The sequence below is a fragment of the Pholcus phalangioides genome, unplaced genomic scaffold, assembly GCF_987345545.1.
Source record: "Pholcus phalangioides strain wild (caught in Gottingen) unplaced genomic scaffold, Ppha-v1.0 ptg000020l_1, whole genome shotgun sequence".
Taxonomy (NCBI): domain Eukaryota; kingdom Metazoa; phylum Arthropoda; class Arachnida; order Araneae; family Pholcidae; genus Pholcus; species Pholcus phalangioides.
This window is the reverse complement of record NW_028301613.1, coordinates 13,607,200-13,628,600: the sequence shown is the minus strand read 5'-3', so window position 1 is coordinate 13,628,600 and position 21,401 is coordinate 13,607,200. Positions and strand designations below refer to the sequence as shown.

Genomic DNA, 21,401 nt, shown 5'->3' with positions numbered 1-21,401 from the left:
TTAGGTTATCTTGTATAACTATTCCCAAGTATTCATAATTAAAAACTCTACCTATTTCTTCACAATCACATTCTAATGCAACTTTACATGAATTTCCGTACTTTCATTTATATTTCTTGTTTTCATGCACATGAATTTAGTTTTTTGTGTATTTATTTCTAATTTATGTTTAATAAGCCAATGATTTATCTTTTATAGATCCTTTTCTGTTTTTTTAATCAGAATGTATATTTCTGTATCCTCAACATATAAAACTGTGTCATCTGCAAACGATATGATGTTACCATTGAGATTTAATTTGCTTAGTTCATTTATGTAAATTAAAAACAGTATCGGCCCCAAAACCGACCCCTGTGGGACTCCCTTTTTTACTTCCCGAAATTCGCCAATTTCTTTCTCTATTATGACAGCTTGTCGTCTATTGTAGTGGTAAGATTTAAACCATTCTAATTAGAATTTATTCATTCTAATTAGAAAATATTTCCTCTTATCGGCTGAATAAAGTTTCTCTGTTAAGGATATTTAGATCCAAATACTCAAATGCTCGTTTTAGGCCAAAAACTACTAATATTTAATATTTATTCCATTAGTTATCAAACCCGTTATTTTTAGAGTTGTCATTTCTGTATTTTTGTTTTTCTGAAAGCCATATTGATTTGTTGCAAAGAATTTTTGATGATTTACAAAATTGATCAGCTGGTATTTCGTACATTTTTCTAAAATTTTTGAAAAAATCGGTAGAATCGGGATAGGTCTAGAGTTGTTTGTGTCATTGGAATCTCTTGTTTTATAAATAGGATGCAAGAGGGAGTTTTTAGTTCAGAATAAAATACTCCATTTGTTATTGAGGAATCCTCTTAATTTTTTAACACATATATGTGGTAGTGGGAAATTATTCTCATCATTTTCGGGGTAATTCGATCATAACTACTTGCTTTAATTTCTGCCACAATTTGTCTCAGTATATGACTTTCAGTTTCAAGGTAGAGCATGGAATTTATAGAGGTGTCTGAAGGGCGTTCTTGTTCTATACAAGTACAAAAAAAATCTGCATTTTCCTCACCATTATTTATATTTCTTGTAATAAATTCATGATTAAATTTATCTGCAAGTTCTGTTTTGGATTTTAAAAAAAACTGTGGTAAAGTCTTTTTTTTTTAATCTTTATTTAATACATTTTTCTAATAATTTGCCATCGCAATCTTTTATTGTTTTCGCAAGCTTTAAAGCTCTCCTTTGGAAGAATTCTTGTTTTACCTTTTTTATGTATATTTTTAAATTTTTGTCATAACTTTTGTGCTCATTTTTATATAATATTATGTGTGGATTTTTTTTTATGCTTTTTGTATAATTTTTCCTTGTGGTTTATTCTGGCAAGTATTTCTTTAGTTATCCATTTTTTTTTTGGCAGATTTAGTCCAGAGATTAGTATTCATTGTCAGAAACACTTACAAAACAACAAACAAACACCATCAACAACGAGATGTCCGTATTTATTTTGTACCGAATCGTTTTCTCGTTATGCAATTGAAATTTATTATTGATATGAATTTTTCATAATCTATTTTTGTTATTTCATGATCTTCATGATTTAAATTCTCTTCTTGTTTATCGAAAAAGAGGTTATAATTCCTAATATTGGGTAGTGGTCAGTGATATCAGTGTTAAATACTGTGAAGTTTTGTGAGGTGTTCCGTTTTGTTCTGTAAAAGACATGATCTATGCATGTGTAGGGTGACCATACGTCCCGTATTTCCCACGACAGTCCCGGTATTTTCTGTTTTTTTGGCCGTCCCGACTTTTTGGCAAAAGTGTCCCGGTTTTTCCCGTATTTTACACGAAGCCAACTTGAATTTTTATTCTTTATTGAAGTCAAAGATTGACATTATTTTTCAACTCATAAATTATTTTACGACAATTACAACTATGTATGAGAATATTAATCTCCCACATTTGCCTTGAAAGTTTGTTTTTCGTGGAATACATTGTAATTCACTGCAATTTGCATCATTTCCCGCCATTGTGATTATTCCGTAATTTCAACAATATTTGGCAACTTTGTTTGGTTTTGGCGTTGTTTTTGGCGAAAATTGGCAATGTCCCGTATTTTCCCGTATTTGGAAACGCAATGTCCCGTATCTCTCTCGAGGAAATATGGTCAGCCTATGCATGTGTGACTCGTTTGTTTATCGAGTTATTTTTTTTGTACAGTGGTTCGAATCAATTTACGGCCATTATGTTTAAATATTGTGATGTTCCATTAGTTTTATTATATAGATCGATGTTCATATCGCCAACTATTAATGTTACTTTTTAATTTTTTCATATTGATTTCTAGTTCTTCATTAAACTGACTAATTGTAAATGTATATGAGTTTGAACGTTACGAAAGCAGAATATTAACAACATATTCTGTGAGGTATATAAAAAAATTTTCTGCTGTAATGAAATTAATGTTTTTTGTGTTGATTTAATTGTTTATTTATATACATAATTACTCCCCCGATCTGTTGTAACTTCTACAGTTTGTATAACAATAATAATCACATATGTTCGTAATTTGCTATATGTAATAATTGAATTCTTCATCTTCATCAATCCATATTTCACTTAAGCAAATTATGTCAGTTTTTTTCATTTAAAGTTCTCAAAAAAATCAGATTGCTGAAGTTCGTTCTAAGGCTCTTCGTATGTTGATTATTAGAAATGTAAGAGATCTGTTTTTCTTGGTGTGTTAGGACATCTTATTACCTTTTTGAGTTCTTGAATTTCTTCAAGATTTTCCTCCATTCGCGGAGATCTTGTTTCTCAGTGTTTGCTGCTCACAATGACGATAAGTTTACGAGATCGCGCTTTCTTGGTCAAATTGGTTTACCAAAACAGCAATTCCGCAGTAACTGCTCTACGGAAATATCGGACTTGAGAGAGGATTCGAAAAGATTCAATGAATGTTAAAAACCTTCGGAGTATAATAACGAAATTTGAAACCACAGGATCGTTAGCTGCTCGTCCTAGAAGAGGAAGAAAATTAACCCGTTTCTATAGACACAGTACAGGAGGTTTCGCTTTACGTGGAAGAGGACAGAGCTTCAAATTCTAGTGGTAGCACTAGTGTCAGGCGTGTAGCACAGGCGTTGGATAGGCCACATTCAACTGCACACAAGATCATGCGGAATATCCTCCGATATTATCCGTACACACTTACATTTTTGCAGCGGTTGCTTTCACATGATTATGATGCTCGACCCCGGTTCTCACTGCAGTTTCTACATAGCTCGTGTTGAAATCGATTCAGAATGGCCTCGGAATATCCTCTGGACAGACGAAGCGCATTTTCACTTGGATGGCGCAGTCAATCCTCACAATTGCCGAATTTTGGAACCAGAAAATCCGCACGCTATCTTAGAGGTTCCGTTGCATTCACCAAGTGACGGTATGGTGTGGATTTACTGCATCATTCATTCATTCTCGGTCTCTACTACGAGGAGTTACGTTCTACAGGTCCAGTGACATGTTCGATCACAGGGAAGCGATATGCATTGCTGTTACAGAACGAAATAGTTCCGGCTCTGCAAGCACGTGACTGCCCCTTGCAGGCACTATCTTTATGTAAGACGGAACTCCCCCACACACTGCGGCGTGTGTTAAGAATGTTCTTAAAACACATTTTACAGAAGAACGTGTCATCAGCCGGCACTTCCCTAATCTATACCCTCCCAGGACCTTAATACGTGCAATTTTTGGCTTTGGGGGCCTTTGAAACGTGTGGTAAGTCGTGACAACCCAAGAACTTTACCTGCGACCTTAAAGATAAAAAAAAAAACAACCTAATTTGGAGATATATATACTGCAAAACACTCAAATATACCACCCTAATTTACTCCAAGTGAAATTGTCCCCATACAAGTTAGGGGCCATTCAAGTATTACGTAAGCAGATTTTCAGCCATTTTTGACCCCCCCCCCTCCCCAGCCAGCAAAATTTCGTCAGCAGCTTAGAATATTTCATATCTTCAAAAAGGGGGTCGGTGACGTAAGCAACATTCAAACCCCCCCCCCCTGTCATCAAAAGTCAGCAAATCCGAAACCCCCTCCCCCCTCGATTCTGACGTAGTACTTGAATGACCCCTTATGTGAATTTGATACTTACGTATTGTCACTTAACGATGGGCAAAGTTTTGTAGCAATTTCTTTTCTAGCATGATTAATATGGGCTTTCCCTTCGTGAGCCTGGCATTCTTAATCGAATTCCGTCTATACGATGTATTTCTCATTTTCTTTGCTTCGTCGAGACGTTTTCCTCGTCTGATGTCACTTCCATGATTCACTAACGACTACGTTTATTAATAATGTCAAACAACCCTTGGCCAACAAAAAAACAAAAAGCAATGTAAACGAAGAACTCTTCGTTACATTGCTTATGAAGTTACCTCATAAGGTTTTAAAACCTTATGAAGGTAACTCAACAGGAAACCCTACTGCCACCTGTTAGCGTTCTTGATAACTAAATGTAAAAAGGAGGTAGTGTCCTGGACTAGACACCTTTTTACTTTTAACGTTCGTTTTTTCTCGGCATCTAGAGGCGAGACTTGGCCCATTTTACCATAAAACGATGCGTTGGCGCGTCTATTACATGAATCCATCAAAACAAAAATTGAAAAATGTGACATGACCCCTTTTTTTTATATTTAGCGATTCAAATAAAAACTGGCGCAAGTATAAAAGTCGCCAGATTGGGAGACGGCAATCGGACTAAATAGAATCGAAAAACGAATTTTTTAAGAGATATTTATGTTAGAATCGGGACATATATGACCACCACACACATTAAAACAAAATGTTAAAAATGCACACTGCTTGAGCAACCCCAATCACACCACAACTTCCTTCAAATTACTGGCTTTAGATGGAAAACAAAAATTCAATGGCCGGCACTTCATCAATTCAGAAAAAAATATAAGAATTTTCCGTTGAACATTGCACTATTTTATATTATAATTTTGTTTCATTTTGCAATTCCTCAATTTTTAATGCTAAAAAAATACGGATGAAACGAAATGCCGCGGTTTTAGCAGAGACGACTCCACCAATAGCCACTACCCTAAACTTGGCGCGCACTAAGATGATTTATGCTATTGAGAGAACCGTTATTTATTGATTATTATCTCCATAAATATTAACATCAATCTAATTGTATGGTATTAATTTGTGAATTCTTTGCAAGTTATTATGTTTACCATTTCAGCTCATGAATATTGTCTAAGGAATGAAACGAATTTCTGAAAAATTTCAAAATTTCGTTGTTTGTTTACTCGAATTTTTAAAAAGGAAAAAAAACTGGACCGATAACTTATTTATCGTATCACCGTATACTTAAAACATTACCAGACGTGCCAACTTTTGAAATCCAGAAATCCGGTGATTCTCCCGAGGGGGTTATTAACCATTTCAAGGAGACTCCAAGAAAAGACTGCCCCCAAGAAAGCACGCTACGGCCCTGAAGAGTGGGCAGAAATCATTTTCCCATTGTTTCACCCTTTTATATATACTTCGGACTTGACGCTCCTCCTAGAGAGGGCACAAATAAATTTTCCTAATTTTTTTTTTTTTTTTGCGTTTCCACTTTGGATATGACGTCCTTCCTAAAGCGAGCAGAAATTATTTCATCCTTTTACGCAGGATTTGGTGCTCCTACTAGAGAAAGGGGAAGGGGCAGAAATCATTTCTCCTAACTTTTTTCGCCCTGTCTACCTTAGACTTGGCGCCCCTCTTACACAGCGGGCACAAATAATTTTTCCTAATTTTTTTCCCCTTTTACTTCGGATTAGACGCCCTTCTCGAGCACACCCTGTCCACCAAACTTCCCCTGGTTGAACTAATAGGAAAGTCTGGCCAGTGATCGGGGGTGCCAACGTGCATGGGTTTTCTCGTGTGAGCAGTTTTCTTTCTCCTCGTATGACAGGTAGGAACGAGGCTCGAGTGCAGGATCTCTATATACAACAGCAAATCACATAGGTTTTAATTCATTCATTTTTTTAAAATATTTATATTCAATTTTTTTTTTAAATACTGTACTGTGTTGGCGATTCGATTCTGCGTTTTGTGTAAAAGTAATGCAAGTCGGGAAAAAAGAGGCATGAAAGGCCTCTGGCTCAAAATCTTTCCCCCATCAGAAGACACCAATTCTTGTAATACTCCTAACAACACCGGAAAACACTTTGGCTCTCTCTCATTAGTAGAAAAATTGGGTGAGCAAGTGTGATTCCTTGATTATTTTTATTTTTTACTGCACAACAAAAGAGAAAGAAATTGTTTCTTCCCCTTCCAATCTCCTACATGGGTGAACGAAAAGTGCTCGAGAGAAAGAGAGCGTGTATTTTTATATGCCCAAAATCGCTATGTACTGTACGTATATAGGTGCACTGCCCATCGATAACTTTCTTTTCGAAAAATAACCGTAATATTACATACACACAAACTTCCAATTTTTTTTCTCATCTCGGTCATTTTCCATGTATATATTTCAGTTATTTTTTAAATAAGTATCTTAGATATTTTTCTAGTAATGTATATTTAACGCGTTTCAGTGCCCCTTCTCATTTCGCGCCCCGACCCGGTCGCACTGCCGTAAGACCGCCCCTGCTCATTTCAGTAAAGTTATGAGCTTCATCAAACATTTTCGCATAATTTATGAGAAATTTTTCAATTGAGTTTCAAATTTATATCTAGTAGATGGTCCCTAAAAGTGGTCATTTTCATAGAATCGCTCATATCTCGCGAAATAGATGGCAGATTGGAATGAAAATTGATTGTGGGGTTTTCGACTATGCTGATTCGAATGAAGTAAAAATTAGTGTATGCTTCTATTCATAAATTATTAAAACATTTTAAAAATTCATAATTCATACTTAGAAAAAAGCCAAATTCAAAATGAGTAATAAAATTATATTTGGCCCATTAGAATCTATCATTTAATATAAAAAATTAATGAGATACCAATATTATTTCAGCAATTATGCTCAAAAACAAGATGTTTCCATTTTACATTACCACACTCATTTTTCAATCATTTATATTTCACTAACCGTTCGTTCAAAATTGATGAAATTTGGTATTTCAGCATTTCTTGAGATACTGAATCCAAATATGGAAGAAAAAAAATGGGGTTGTGATTGAACTTGCAAAAGTTAGATCTAGTTTTAACATCTAGATGTACATCAACTATCAACGACAAGTTCTTAGTCAACTCAAAGGAGTTGATCTCAGATTCACAGTTTTCGCCTGAAAGACTTTCCTGAGGGAACTATGAATCATACTGTATATTAAAAACAAAACTAAATGAGAAAAATATTGTACACAACCTTTATTCAGTTCTAACAGTTACATCATAACAGGGTGGTCGAAGAAAAAGATTTGACAGTCATTTCCGAAGAAACATACAAGCTTGATAGTATGACCAAATCGAAAAAAAAAGTCCTTAAAAAATGTCATCGCTTCCAAAATGAAAAAAAAACTGTCGAACTACAAAGATCGAATAGTAAAAAAAAAGAAAAATTGCACGAAAAAGGTACATATAATAATAAACAGATCATATTCCTATAAACAAAATTTCAATAATAATAAACACTTTCTCCGATATCTATATAATAAGATGCAAATACATGCAATCCCTCTTTTTTGCTTAATTGTTAAACTACAATACAGAGATGCGCTACGACAAACAGCTACGCTGACAAAGTTCCGACCACAACTTTGCACACACATACACACAAAAAAAAAACTCAATTTTCAAAGTCGAAATATCGAAGGAAATTATAAGATTTATAAATCAACATTACGATAAAACATCTGCACCAGCTGAGAAAATAATCATAACAAAACAGTGCACGACTTGGTCGAAGATTAATCGGCCACACACCGTTATATATATATTTCTTTTACATATAGGCCTACAATAACCACTTAGATTGGCACTGTCTGCACCGAACGAGATCAATGCCCACATTTATGTCTCGTGCAAATTACAAACGCCACCGAGAGCAAAAAGAAATTACTGTATTCAATGTTGAGCGTTCAGTGTAGACAGTGCTGTTATAAGAGGCGAGAGAAATTTATCAACAATAAGAATAATTTAAAAAAACCTTTATAAATACGGCAATCAAATTTACCTCCCTAATGTGAAAAAATTGTGTTTCTCGGTCTTTTATAATAGTTTGGCATGACATGAAAGACTTTTTTTACGACAAAAGCGAGATAACAAGATGAAATCATTATGGGCGCTCCCATCCCCCATAAAACACTGGCAACAATAACACTAACAGTGGCAGAAATTTTGACCAGCCCCCACAACATTATTCGGAACTAAGTTTCTTTTTTCTTCATGATAACTCTAATGAACCAGTAAATAAATGCACAGAAAAGGTGGTGGAAAAAAAGGCAAAAAAAATATGTGCGTGATAAAATGCAAAACAATGTATAATGGCAGGGAAAAAGGTTGATATTGTGTTCCGAGATAGTGGTGAAATTGTAAAAAATTTAAATATTGAAATTGATCTCGTTATAGATGCTGCTCCTTTAAATGAAACGAGCAGGAAATAGCCCGATATGTTGGAAAAGAAAAAACACGTTAATACTTTTAACAGGTATATATTATATATTGGCCTTTGTGTGTGGTATAACGATAATATATTTATAAATTCTCTCACACGAAATACACATTTATCACATAATTTTATATTATTCGACTGATATATCTTTTCTCGAGGAACCAAATGAAAAAAAAAGGTCGTGGCACAAGATGATGATCTCGACATCAGCGACGAGACGTTTCGGGAAAAAAACAGAATGTAGTGCTAAAAAAAGTTATCGTTTTATATATATATGGAAAAAAAGAGAGACCAGATATATATATATATGCATGAGCATATACATATGTGTACGCACATATGCGCGTATGATTTTAAGTGATGCTCTCATTTCGTGTCTACAAGGAGTTCGAAATGCACGCTTCCGAGACGGTCCCCACGGTCGAACTGGATATTGGCAGCCCAGGCGCGACATTCCACGTTCACGAGCACTCCGTGTTTGATGTTCGAGAAATGCACGAAGACGAACGGCGAGACATACCCGTCCTGGTTGACGAACGGGAAGTATTTGAAAGGTATACCTCCGTCGGGATAGTACTCCACGGTTCCAATGTTGTCCTTATCTGCAGAGTTCTGATAGAAAATAAAAATTTTAAAAACTGGGAAAAAGCCAAATTCTGAAACATTACATTATCAGAGAACCAGTTTACTAGCGTTAATAAATACAGACAAGAGTTCTCTGCAAAATCCCCTTTTCTTAAAATACACATTAGTTTCTATAACTTAGGGGTCATTCAAGTATTACATAAGCAGATTTTCAGCCATTTTTGACCCCCCCCCCTTCCGCAAAATTTTGTTAGCCGCTTAGAATATTTCATATCTTCAAAAAAGCATGGTTGATGACGTAAGCAACCTTCAACCCCCCCCCCTGATGCTGAAGTAATACTTGAATGGCCCCTTAGGGGCAACAAATTAAATGGAAAAATAACGATAATCAGACCAAATGCAATAAAAAATAAAATTTGAATGTGTTTTCAGGTAGAGATGAGCAGCATCAAAAACAATGTGCAACCGAGTGGCTGCAGCAAATAGCATGGCTTTCTATGAATTAGATAGAGCGTGAAAAACTAGCTGGCTAATATAATCATCAATTCATGCACTGCGGTTAAGTAAAAATGTTTCGAGCGATAGATACAATGAGCAATTGAAAGCAGACATCAACGGCAGGCAGACATTGTCAGTAAGCTGCTGAAGGTAGACCATTCCACAGCAAACAGAATCTGACACTGATTTCCAAGCCATGGGTACAGATTTCAATGGATAGGGAAAGAACAAATTCTGTGGAAGGCAGATGTTCCCCAACTTTTATTACATTAGCACTAGCCGCAGCCAAGCGTGTGGCTCTCCAGAAGCTGAATATTATGAGGAAAAATTTATCTGCCCTGTAAAATACAGGAGGGGGAGGGAAGGATCAAATGCATCAACACTATAAGTCGCCTATCCTACCAAATCAAACTGGCTACAGCTTCAGGACAGATGACATCAGCCAGTCAACGCGAACTGAGTTTAAAAATCAGTTCTGTACTGTTCTCTACAGAACGAGTTTTTTTACATTTGCTAAATCAAGGGAAATCATAAAATCTGAGATGAGATTAACACCAGTATAAGCACAGATTTATAATCACTATAAACCAAGGAATTCATTAAATCAGGTTAGTATATCGAAGTCTGATTATATATGACAATCCTGTACAATAAGCTGACTGAAGCAACATCATGGATCTACACTAGCGACAGAATAACTTTTTCTAGTCAATGGAGGGGCATAAAAAGTAAGACCCAGACATGATAGAAAGGAATTTTGTCACACTATATTAAAAAACAAACACGTTCAAACTAACCTCTCCCACACAAGTGATGTAGACTTTCTCTTTGTCGAACTTCTCGCCCTTCAACTGCTTTACCAGTTCCTCCGGAGGCTCATCATAACTCGTCGGCACCCAGTCGTAAATCTAAGAGTGGGGAAAAAAACGAGAAGTCATTCAATACATTAATTTCACGAGCTGAAAAACTATGCAAAACATTGGACTCGAAAGTCCAAGGCCAGCATTACACTATAAAAAGAACTTTTACAGAAATTGAAACAATCAATAAGTTTATTGACCACATTTGCTCGAATGTAAAAAATACACTAATTGGTTTTATTTTTCAAGTTTTATAAAAGAACTTTTATAGAACTTATCAAACTTTCATAGTGGAATACACCAGTCCAAGACCAAATCAAGATTAGTCTATTGATTATCTCCGCTTCATAACAATTGAGTGACCCGAATACATTAATTTCTTGCATATAACCAACCTGTGAGCTATCCAAAAAAAAAAACCCCATTTTTTTTTAATACTTTGCAGGAAATGCAAACGATATACCGTATTTCTCATCAGAACTTCACTTTCAAAATGACACGCGTGTAAAATGACTTATTGCGCTAATGTGAAACGTGGGGGGGGGGGGGGAGAATGAGGGGTGGACCTCAGGTGGAACCCCACGTTGAGTCTCATCTTATATACTCAAAAATACCAAAGTTCTACACAAAACACGAACAAACTTAGAACTGTTGAAATAGGCATTTATGACAGGAAAATTTCAACAAAGGCTTTTTCATGGAGAAGTTTGAAAATTGACATTTATATGTCATTTTGTTCGAACTTCTGGGCTGTCAATATAAGTTAATATTGTTACCTCTCATGTTCCGGTGTTCGGCTGCGGACTTCCACCAGATCAATAATTTTCATGATTAGTCTCACTTTTGTGATAGGCCTAACTATGTTGACGAGTCTGGCTAAGTCATCAATGTTGTCATTTTAACCATTGCCAAATTTGTTATGAATGTTTCAATACTTCAAATGTTGACAGTATATGCGAATTGCAATGTTTTCCCAGACCGTTGTTCATAAAATTATGTTAATGTTTTTACTTTGTATTGGTCACGGTACAACTGAAACGGAGAAATTTCCCTTTATATACAACATGTGATTTGTGATCACTCACTTTTAACTGTTTTCTTGCAGTTGAAAATGAATCTAAGGGGCTTGAGGCACTACACTATCTCCCCACATTTCTGTTGTGGAATGTAAAAGAATTACTGTGATTTTCTGAATAAATCAGTGTCATATTCAAAGCCATAACTAGACTGGGGTAACCGGGGCCCTCGAGCAGAACGGGGGCCTCACAAATAATGTACATTTATTTTGCATAATTTTTTCCATTTTAAGGGATCCCAGAGAAAACACGCCACGCTTCCGGCCATATTTGTTGCGGGCCAGCACTCGTCTCATCCACAGTTGTTGGTGACTAAATGCATTGTGGTACCCACTGAGTGGTGTGTATCCTGGTTGCTGATGACTTATGTGTCAAGGAGGTACTTGGTGTACAAACTGCCAGCTTCACTATTTATGTTTGCAACACATTGTCTTCTACATGACCAGCATCACCTGCTGACCTTCGGGTAGCATTGATTGGAAATGTGCCCAAGACTCTAACACAGCAAGGTGTTTTCCTTAGCGATGTTTGCAATGAATTTAATTGAGAATGTTTACAGAACCAGGAGTGCTTTGGTTTGTTGCACTAATCATGAAAAAATATTTCATTTCACAGAGGAAAAGCCTAAATTCAAACAGTTGGTGTCAGTTTGGCTTCTCAACAATCAAATCGGGGAGATGAAAGGGGAACCAGATGAGCATGTCTGTCTTGTTTTCTGCACTGGATGACATTTCTTGTGTGAGTGATCTTGATTTGAGTGTAGTAATGACAGATAATTTGACCTACTGCTGGGTACTATCTGGCAACTTTGTGCCAATTGGCAGTACCACAATTTTCAAAAGGGGGGAAAAATACCTATATATTTTGTTTTTCAAAACAATTCTTTTTACACTTGTCTGCGTGCAGGATATTTGAACAGATTTTCGAAATTTCCCTAATTCTTGTTCCCCATTGTAGGCAGATATGCACTACCACGTTTGTTTAAATTACACAGCCATTAGAGAAAGACACAAATCACAATTATCTCCATACTCTGACTCACCCTATTCAACTTGATGAGTACACAAGGCTTTCCTTCCGGGTAACCAAACTCTCTTTCGGGTGAGCAGCTCTCTGTGTTGCCGGTGATCATTGGGAAAAAACAAACTTGATCCTTGGATGCTTTTTGCCCATCTATGCACGGCTTGATCTTTTCACCGACCGTCCTATCTTTGTATGCTGGAAATAAATTAAAAAAAGAGCACTAAGAGATAAGACTGGAGAAGGGAAAACCACAATCATAGGCATTTTCGTGTTAGATCACGCAACAAGCACTTCAGTATAAACACAAGAATATAACATTTCACACACAGAGGAAGCTTACGTTTCAAGTAAGTGTTCAGGTTATCAACCCAATAGCTCACTGTGTTGTTCTTCGTAGTGTTGTACCAGATGAGAGTGCTGTCAACATTTTTTTCGGGTGGAGATGGTCGGAAGCCAAGACCTGCAGAACAGAAAAAAAAAACCTCACAAAATGTTATGTTCATGCTCCTGAAAAAAGAAAAAAAAAATTAGAGGGCGAGGAATCTTCAAACTGGATAATTTAAATTTGTGATCAACCAATAAAGTATTAAACTCCAACCATTCAGAATAAAAGTACCATTGGTAACTGAACAATATTAATTTTGCTATAAAAATCTACCATCAGAACCGCAACTAGATACTTTGTCGCCCTGATCAAACTGGCATTTTGGCACTCCTAGCCATGTAGAAGAAGCAGTTGAAGGATGGAATTCAGTGCATTAAACCCGTCTGTTCCTCCCCCAGTTGTGGCCCAGCATATCATATATATACTTGTGCATAAGCCAAGTTTTTTTAATTCAGGAAAATATTCATGTATTGGGAGGGTCGGCTTATACACGAGTCAGCTTTTCAGAAAAAAAAATTCAGCCTGAGTTTTATTACCCATCTCCCCATATAGCAAATGCACTAATTCTGGCCCACAAAATGGGTTTAACTAGGCCCATGAAAACAAAAACATAATTCAGAATCATGGGGAAGGGGACTTTCTGGCCTAAAAATACACAGAGACCCCCACAAATTAGAGACAATTTATGGTAATTGTTATGCAAGGTTATAGGACAATGTGCATCGATGAGAGGAATCACGTAAACAACCAACAGCATAGAGCCGGATGGCTTTGACTTTATTTTCTGCATGTGGCAACACAGAAATCATTATATACACTGGGGGGAGACACCACATTACTTCCCCTCTGGTGCACAGAAGAGAGCGATATGTATCGACAAAAAAGTTTGTTCTCCCGAAACGAGTCTGTTGTAGAAGCACTAGTTAATCAGTGGCAGCCACTGTCATGGAAAAATGGACCTTTTTCTTTAGATAAAGATGCCATTCAGGTTCTGGATGAGCCATTCGTCTGTCGTCAGTACCTCCAGTGAGTTGAGATACGCTGGAGTGGGAGCCTTCCGTGAAACCGGGTTTCAATCTTTTTATGGAGAGATGTGGTCTAATAAGGTGGCCATCTAAGGCCCCCCCCCCCGAACCAAAGAGGCCCTAGTCAGCCCCTGCATTAAGATGGTCCTAAGAAATTTCCAAAAACCGTATCAATCCATAGCAGGATAATTATAACAGTTGGTGGCCAGTGAATGGTAGCCATCTACTATTATACCTGGCTAGCAGACTAAACATTTTGTACAAACATGCCTTTTGGAAATGCTGTAGCCATTGATACGATTGGAAAATGATTTAATGCTGTCTCCTACAGCAAAGAGTAAAAAATAGGTAGAAAAAAAATATTTGAAAGGTTTTGATAATTTTTAGCTAGGAGCTTGCACTCCTAATCCACAATCAGTTCACCATTGTAAACCATGTATGTGGACCCGCTGCACTCTGCCATTTCTGAATTTGTGACTCACCTGCAATACAAATGCAACGCCACAACAGGCAAAATGCCCAAGGAGGTGACTGAGAAAAAGATGCCCATAAAAATATGGACGTCATACATTTCAAAAACATAGCAACCCAATTAAAAATGCAATTAACAAAAATTATAATCAATATATACACATAAAATATTATACAATGCCCATAAAGAATACTTATGGTTGTCTTATTCTAAGTATGGATAGCTTCTCGATTGATCATCCCTTGTGGTGGTGGTCATGTGGAACACTTATTGTTGTAATAAACAATTTGGAGGCATTCTGTTCATTATTTGTGTATCTTTTCTTTGACTTATGTCAGGGGTGGGAAGTGACAAAGTCCATTTCGGAGCAGCAAAATTCAGGATTTGGAGCAGCAAATTGAGGATTCTGAGCAGTTTTGGAGCAGCAAAATATAGGATTCGGAGCAGATATTTATAAATTGGAGCAGCAAAATTAACAATATTTTCGTTAACCCTCACTCCTTTTCAAAGTAAAACAACTGCACTGTCTTTGGTTATGAAACATCTTTTGGTCAGTTTTTGGTGTTTCAGGATTTTGATACCTTGTTTGAAAAAGCGGCTATCATAAAATTTTTCGCACCAGTCTATTTAAGATGATTTTTGCTTACTGAGGGGAACTATTTGCTGTCTGGAACAGCAGCCCTTCAAATGAGCTAAAGATTTTCTATAGTCTTTATATAGATATTATAAATTATTTTCTATATCAAGTTTTCAATTTTTTATACTCAGAAAGAAATTGTTGCAAAATGGGAGAGCGCTTCGGAACAATCAACATGATGGTTGGCGATTCAGCACTCATTATTTGGCGAGGTTGGCGATCTTACTCGTTATTTGGCGATTTAACACGCATTATTCGGCAACATTGGCAATTTAACGCTCGTTATTCGGCAAAGTTTCTAAATTAGCAATCGTAATTCGGCGACATGCTCTTTTTACTCCCGGAATGAAAATTTTTGTTCACGAAACATCTGGATTTGACGGAATGACGATCGACTACAGTAATTTCTGGCAACTTTTTTTCCTGAAAACGGAAACTGACTCGCATTTGCGCTTTAAAGCTGAAAGAACATTGCAAACCATCTTCAGTTGCACGATCACGGATATTATTGGGGTTTCGCGATGGAAAGCCTGATGATATGCCGGTAGTTTAAATACGGCGATAGTTGAAGTACAGTGGAATAAAACGCGTTCTTTTCGGAAAGGATCGTTTCGCGACAACCGGGAACAAAAAATTTTTGACGTCTTTTCCGAAATTCCGGGCATACTGAAACAAAATTCGCTATTTGGCGCAGAAAAATACGAAAATACCTTATTGGAGCAGGATGGCGCAAGATGTTCATTTTGGCGAAGTGCGGCGCAATTGGCGCAGAGTTCCCACCCCTGCTTATGTACATCAGCTCCACCTATTGGCTGTTTTTTGTGTTATTTTTTTGCTGTCTTAAAAAATTCCAGTGACCTAGCGATGCTAACAATGCAAACCATTTTTTATTTCGGTTATTTTTATGAATTTTTAAAGTTTCACTGACGTTTTTCCTACCCCCATATATACACACAATCAGCCCTCTGTATTCTGGGATTTCATATTCGCAGTCTCTTTCCCAGTATTATGGAAAACACTGAGGTAATATACAATTCTCGTATCGGAACAAAATATACATTATACGTGTCACATAAACATTCAAAGAATCCCTCTCAAAGGCTATTCTGGTGCTTCTGAAAATGTTTCTACAAGACTGTTGTTTAAATGTTTCTGAAAGTGAAAAACTTGCAAAGAAAAGTCAAAATGTCGACAGGTTAGTTGCATTGCTGCAGTTTCCCCGTTATTACGGTGTCAATAAATCTACAGCCCGATTTATATCAAGAAACAAGAATTTAAAATCTGATCAGCTGTTACTGTAGATATAAGTGCTCTTATATTACCCTGTATCCACACTTGTCTCATGTAGGAAACAATATTCTTCTGTGGGTGTGATAAAAAAGGCATGTATGTTAGGTGTTGCATAATTTGCAGACTGTAGCCATTCATTATTGAATCTGCAAGTCCGTGAGTATCGAGGGGAAAGAATATGTCACATCTCCCAGTATTTTGTACAAGCAATAGAAAAGCTTAGACCATGAAAACACCTTTTTTAATGGAAAAAAGATTCACTGATGTAGACATAGAAGAAATTATAGAATTAAGAAATAACAGCAATCGAGCTGACTGCTTTAGAAACCAAAGCAATACACTCCGAAGATGTTTAATAATGAGAAGTAGAAGACGACATTCATTATGACAATGATGAGAGAAATTACCTGGGCTAGAGCCGATTCTGCTGTGATCGAGGGTCCACTTTGGCTCTTCATTGTTTAACGTCTGATAGAAGACCACCAACATGCAGGTCCAGAATGCAGCCAGACATGCATAGAATATGATGTAAAATAACGTGATTTTAACTAGAAAAGAAAAACACGGAAAGATCATGTTAATTTAAAATGATTTCATTAAAAAAACTCATAGAAATAAAATTCAAATGATGTCCACCAGATACAAACATCAATTTCGAAATGACCAAACACCAAAAACACTGTTAACCCGGGTATGAAGAGGTGTATTTGCAGAGTTGGGACCAAAATAGTGACCTAGAGATAAGTCAATGTTTACGTGAGTGACTTGCAGTGATTCAGCGGCTGCCTTGTCCAATTCATGATTCATCTGCAGCTCCCCCGAATAGTTCAATGATATTTTCACTTATGAAAGAACCACTTCAAAGCATAAATGGGCACACAAATAAATTTCTTCCAGCTCCTCACGATTACTTAAAGGTTGGTGATACACACTTTAAGAAACATGGTATAAAGCCCCGTTCACATGTGTAAGATTGGGGGTCGCTTTGGTGATAATTATCGGCACGACAACTTTTTCCTCTCATAGGGAAGAAAAAGGTGGGAGAGAAGCTCAAAAAAAAACCCCCATCTTTCTTGGGGTGGATTGGTAGTCGACACGACCTACTCTCCCATAATCCTTTGCGACGCGAAAACTACTGTAAGCTCCTTCGGCAGCCATCTTGAATCAATCACTTCCGTTCAACCCACGTAACCAGTGATGACTTCCAGAAAGAAGAGGGGGGGATTACCGGCATAAACTAAACGTCATGTGAATGGTTTGTAGCAAAAAACCCTGTTACCGGGAACTTCTCAGGATGTTTTATTGCACATGTGAACAGGACTTTAGAATGTATGAACATGGGAGTGACCTAGACAGCAAAGGAATATGTCAGTGCATGACCAAAAGAATCACTTAGAGAGAGTAAATGACAAAAAGAGTATATGTATAAGGAGTGACTAGAAGAGAAACCTAGAGTGTGTGAGCATGGGAGTGACCAAAAGAGCGAGTTACCTAGTGAGAGAGAGATAAAAATAATGACCTAAAGGAGTGCGAGAGCATATGGGAAGCAAAACTAAAAATATGACTTGGAGAAGACGGCAGTGGGGGGGGGGGGGGGGGGGGGGAGCTAAGCAGGCTTTAGCCCAGGGCAGCAATTTGAATGGCCTAGAAAACCAGACTAGATCGAGTAAAGGGCAGCATGATTTGTGTAGGTGACAAAACCATAAATCTGATCCCCCTCAGACTTCTAAGAGCGACTTTTCGCTGCACAAGCACTCCAGAGTTAGAAAGGATGAAATCACAAAGCAAAATCATCATTCACAGACTTCACACTTTAGCAACGACATAAAAGAATTTCAGGCACAGATACCAATTTCATAATTGACCTGGAATCCAGTCGTGATTTAGGTTGCTCTTTCGGTCACTCACTGACCCAGCAGCTCCTATCAATTTCTAGGCAAGGATGGATTTATATGTCGTTACACCACCCGTTCTCCCATTATTTATTTTCTTGATTACTCTTATTCTTAAAATTTACTGATATGGGCGATAGCTTGCTTAGCCCTCCTGTAAATACAGCTTTAACCCCTTAACTGGCACTCCCCCCAAATATATATATATCACCTTACAGAGTCTATACGTTGCCGCTGTGGTGGTCACGAGATCCCGCATTGGAACCCCACTGTCGCCATAACGGTGGTCGGCTGAAGTTGGGTTTCTGTGGTTCCCAGCTTTAAGGCGTGAATGTGAGCCGATCTCCCATTTAAAAAGTCTCACCACAGAGAGCAACAGGCCTACAAACAGTACAAATGTAATCCAATCATAACACATCACTCACTTTCACTTCTAAAATATAGATGGCAGCACTGAAAAATCAAAACACTACATTCACACTCAGACTGTTATATATACACACAGTTACACTTCCGGCATAGCTCACTGAAAAAAAAGAGTATACGTATAAGGAGTAACTAGAAGAGAAACCCAGAGTGTGTGAGCATGGGAGTGACCAAAAGAGCGAGGGATAAAGGTAGTAAGTCGCCCATAGATGGCGATAGACCCGAGTTGAGCTCAGTTTGAAAGAAAGAAGAGTCAAAATGTTAACTGCCCTGGAGTATTAACTCTATAATGCCCAGATCGCCCGAAGTTGGCCGAGTAGGTTAATGCCCATAACCGCGTCAAGTCGGCCCAGCAAGGGGGGTATGGGTATGTTTTGGTGGGCTTTTGTCACCAACGGGAAAGAAGACGAAAGCTCTTGTCAGAGGCGGGAACGGAAAAGACAACTGCAACGCCCAATCAATGGGATTTTAAAAGCTGATGTACTAGAATGTTCCTTGAGAATGGACTAAGGGTACTCAATGCATTTTACAAAGAGATAATACTGTGAGGAAAGGGGTGTTTTCAGTAGACAAATTATCTCCCAAAAATCCATTGAAATGGAAGGGTGAACGTCAATGCAAAGGGTGGCATGAATAGAAACTAATGGAGAAAAGGTGGGGAGAGGGAAAGTGGCCGAAATTTGGACGAGTCCACTTCGAACACAAAAAACTTGGTATTTTCACGACCCTCCCAGGTTTTCTATCTGGGCGTTAAAGAGTTAAAGCATCTTTACAGCACATACGCAAAAAAGATGGCACCGGGGACAGTGGATCTTGTAAGATTTCGTCAGCAGTTATATATAAGCAGTTAATTTCGGGCCACCCTCCCCACTGCAAAATAACCCCCTCTGGGTTCCTCTCCATACCACAAAATAAAACATCCCACAATTTTCAAGGGGGGGGGGGGAAACAATCTGTACATTTACATTCAATACAGAAAAATCAATATTTTATCATTCCTCTCCCCCCCCCCCCTTCAAATGCATCACAAATATCCCACCAATCACGTTAAGTAATAAAGAAAGTGTTTGCAATGATGGTGATGATGTAACAACCCTTCCCCAATGTAGAGGTACAAAAATCTAATTTCAACACATCTTATTATTATCATCATCATCAATATCAATTCAAACCATTTACCCACACACACACAAATAAAGTCATCAATGCGATCCTTGGCGCGAACTCGTGAAGAGATATCGGGCTATTTTTAGTACAAACTAAATACAAGAAAAAAACTAAATAAAAAAAACTAAATATTTTTTTAGGACTAATCTTCAGTTGGACGGAATAGAAAATGCATATACGATAAATGATCAGAGGCGCGGCGTCCTATATTTAACCTTTAGGGACAGACACAAATGACCCTGGTCCATTTATTTCTCTTTCGATACGAGCGAGCTAAATTTACTAAATGCTAAATGATAGATTACTTACACCAACTGGAACCCGTTCTCCCTAGGAACTCTCCAGTCTCCGAGTTCCACACCAATTTCTTGAAGCTCTTCCATTTAGTTTCCTCTTCGTTGGGCTTGTAGAAGTTACCACCTTTATCCTCCATGACTTTTTTTACTTTGAACTAATTAAATTATAAGAGTACAAATTTATCTTTTTTTGATCTTTTGGGCGAATCTCTCTCTATCTCTTGAAAATAATTAAATGACCGAGCACCGATTAAAAAGACCCGTGACCCGACCCGAAGGTGAAATGGGAAAGAAAAGGAGATCGCCCGTCCGCGCAAGCGCCGGGATTGACCGAAGCGACATCTGTCGTTTTATTATGGAGGGTACATCATTATCGAAGTCTACCGAGTTCATTATGGAGGCGGGGCCCTCCCGTTATTGAAGTCTACCGAGTTCGTGACGCTTCTTACAGTCGTAGCATATGATTCGTCGTCAATAAGATCTGTTACGGTTGCCGTTGATTGATTGATATTATGACGTCATTGTATCGGATTTTCAACCTTGATTTAAAAATTTTAAACTTACTCTCTTTTCATAGGCGGAGATAGACTTGGAAGTTTGGGGGGGCAAGGCCATTATTGCTGGGGGGCACGATGATGATTATGTCAATTCATATACACCAGTGATTTCCAACGTGGGCGTTAACACCCCCGGGGGAGGGGGCGATGGAATGTTCCAGGGGGGGGGGAGGGGAGGTAGAAGCTACGGGTATAACATAGGATCCTATGGGTTAGATTGCGTTGGGGGGCGATGGGAGAAAAAAATTTCTGAAGAAGGGGGCGATGGGACAAAAAAGGTTGGGAACATATGAAATATACAGTCGAATCCCTTTTTAACGAATACCGTTATAGCGAAAATCCCGTTTTAACGAACACTTTTCTAATCCCCCATATAAGATTACATAGGAACAATGCAAAAACCTTAAATTCCTTTATAACGAAATAATTTCTCCGGTCTCTTGGAGTTCGTTATAACGGGATTCGACTGTGCATATATACATTAGATCAGTCGACTCCACCTTTGACGCTGGGGGGGGGGGGGCAACGCCCCACGCCCTCCTTATCTCCGCTCATGCTCTCTTTAATTAAAATTAAAAAATCAGGGCCCCCTCAACGAAAGGGATGA

At 37.7% G+C, this 21,401-nt stretch overlaps 1 protein-coding gene across 1 annotated transcript; it reads right to left on the bottom strand.

The window, feature by feature from the left end:
- Window positions 1-7,347: 7,347 nt before the first annotated feature.
- Window positions 7,348-20,523, bottom strand: nrv3 (sodium/potassium-transporting ATPase subunit nervana 3). Its single transcript, XM_089248743.1, has 6 exons — window positions 20,251-20,523; window positions 16,864-17,004; window positions 12,988-13,107; window positions 12,667-12,842; window positions 10,486-10,596; window positions 7,348-9,217 (listed from the first exon to the last, which is right to left on the bottom strand). The coding sequence occupies exons 1-6, from the start codon at window positions 20,372-20,374 to the stop codon at window positions 8,972-8,974; spliced, it is 918 nt and encodes a 305-aa protein (XP_089104869.1). The 5' UTR covers window positions 20,375-20,523; the 3' UTR covers window positions 7,348-8,971.
- Between the last annotated feature and the right edge of the window lie 878 nt (window positions 20,524-21,401).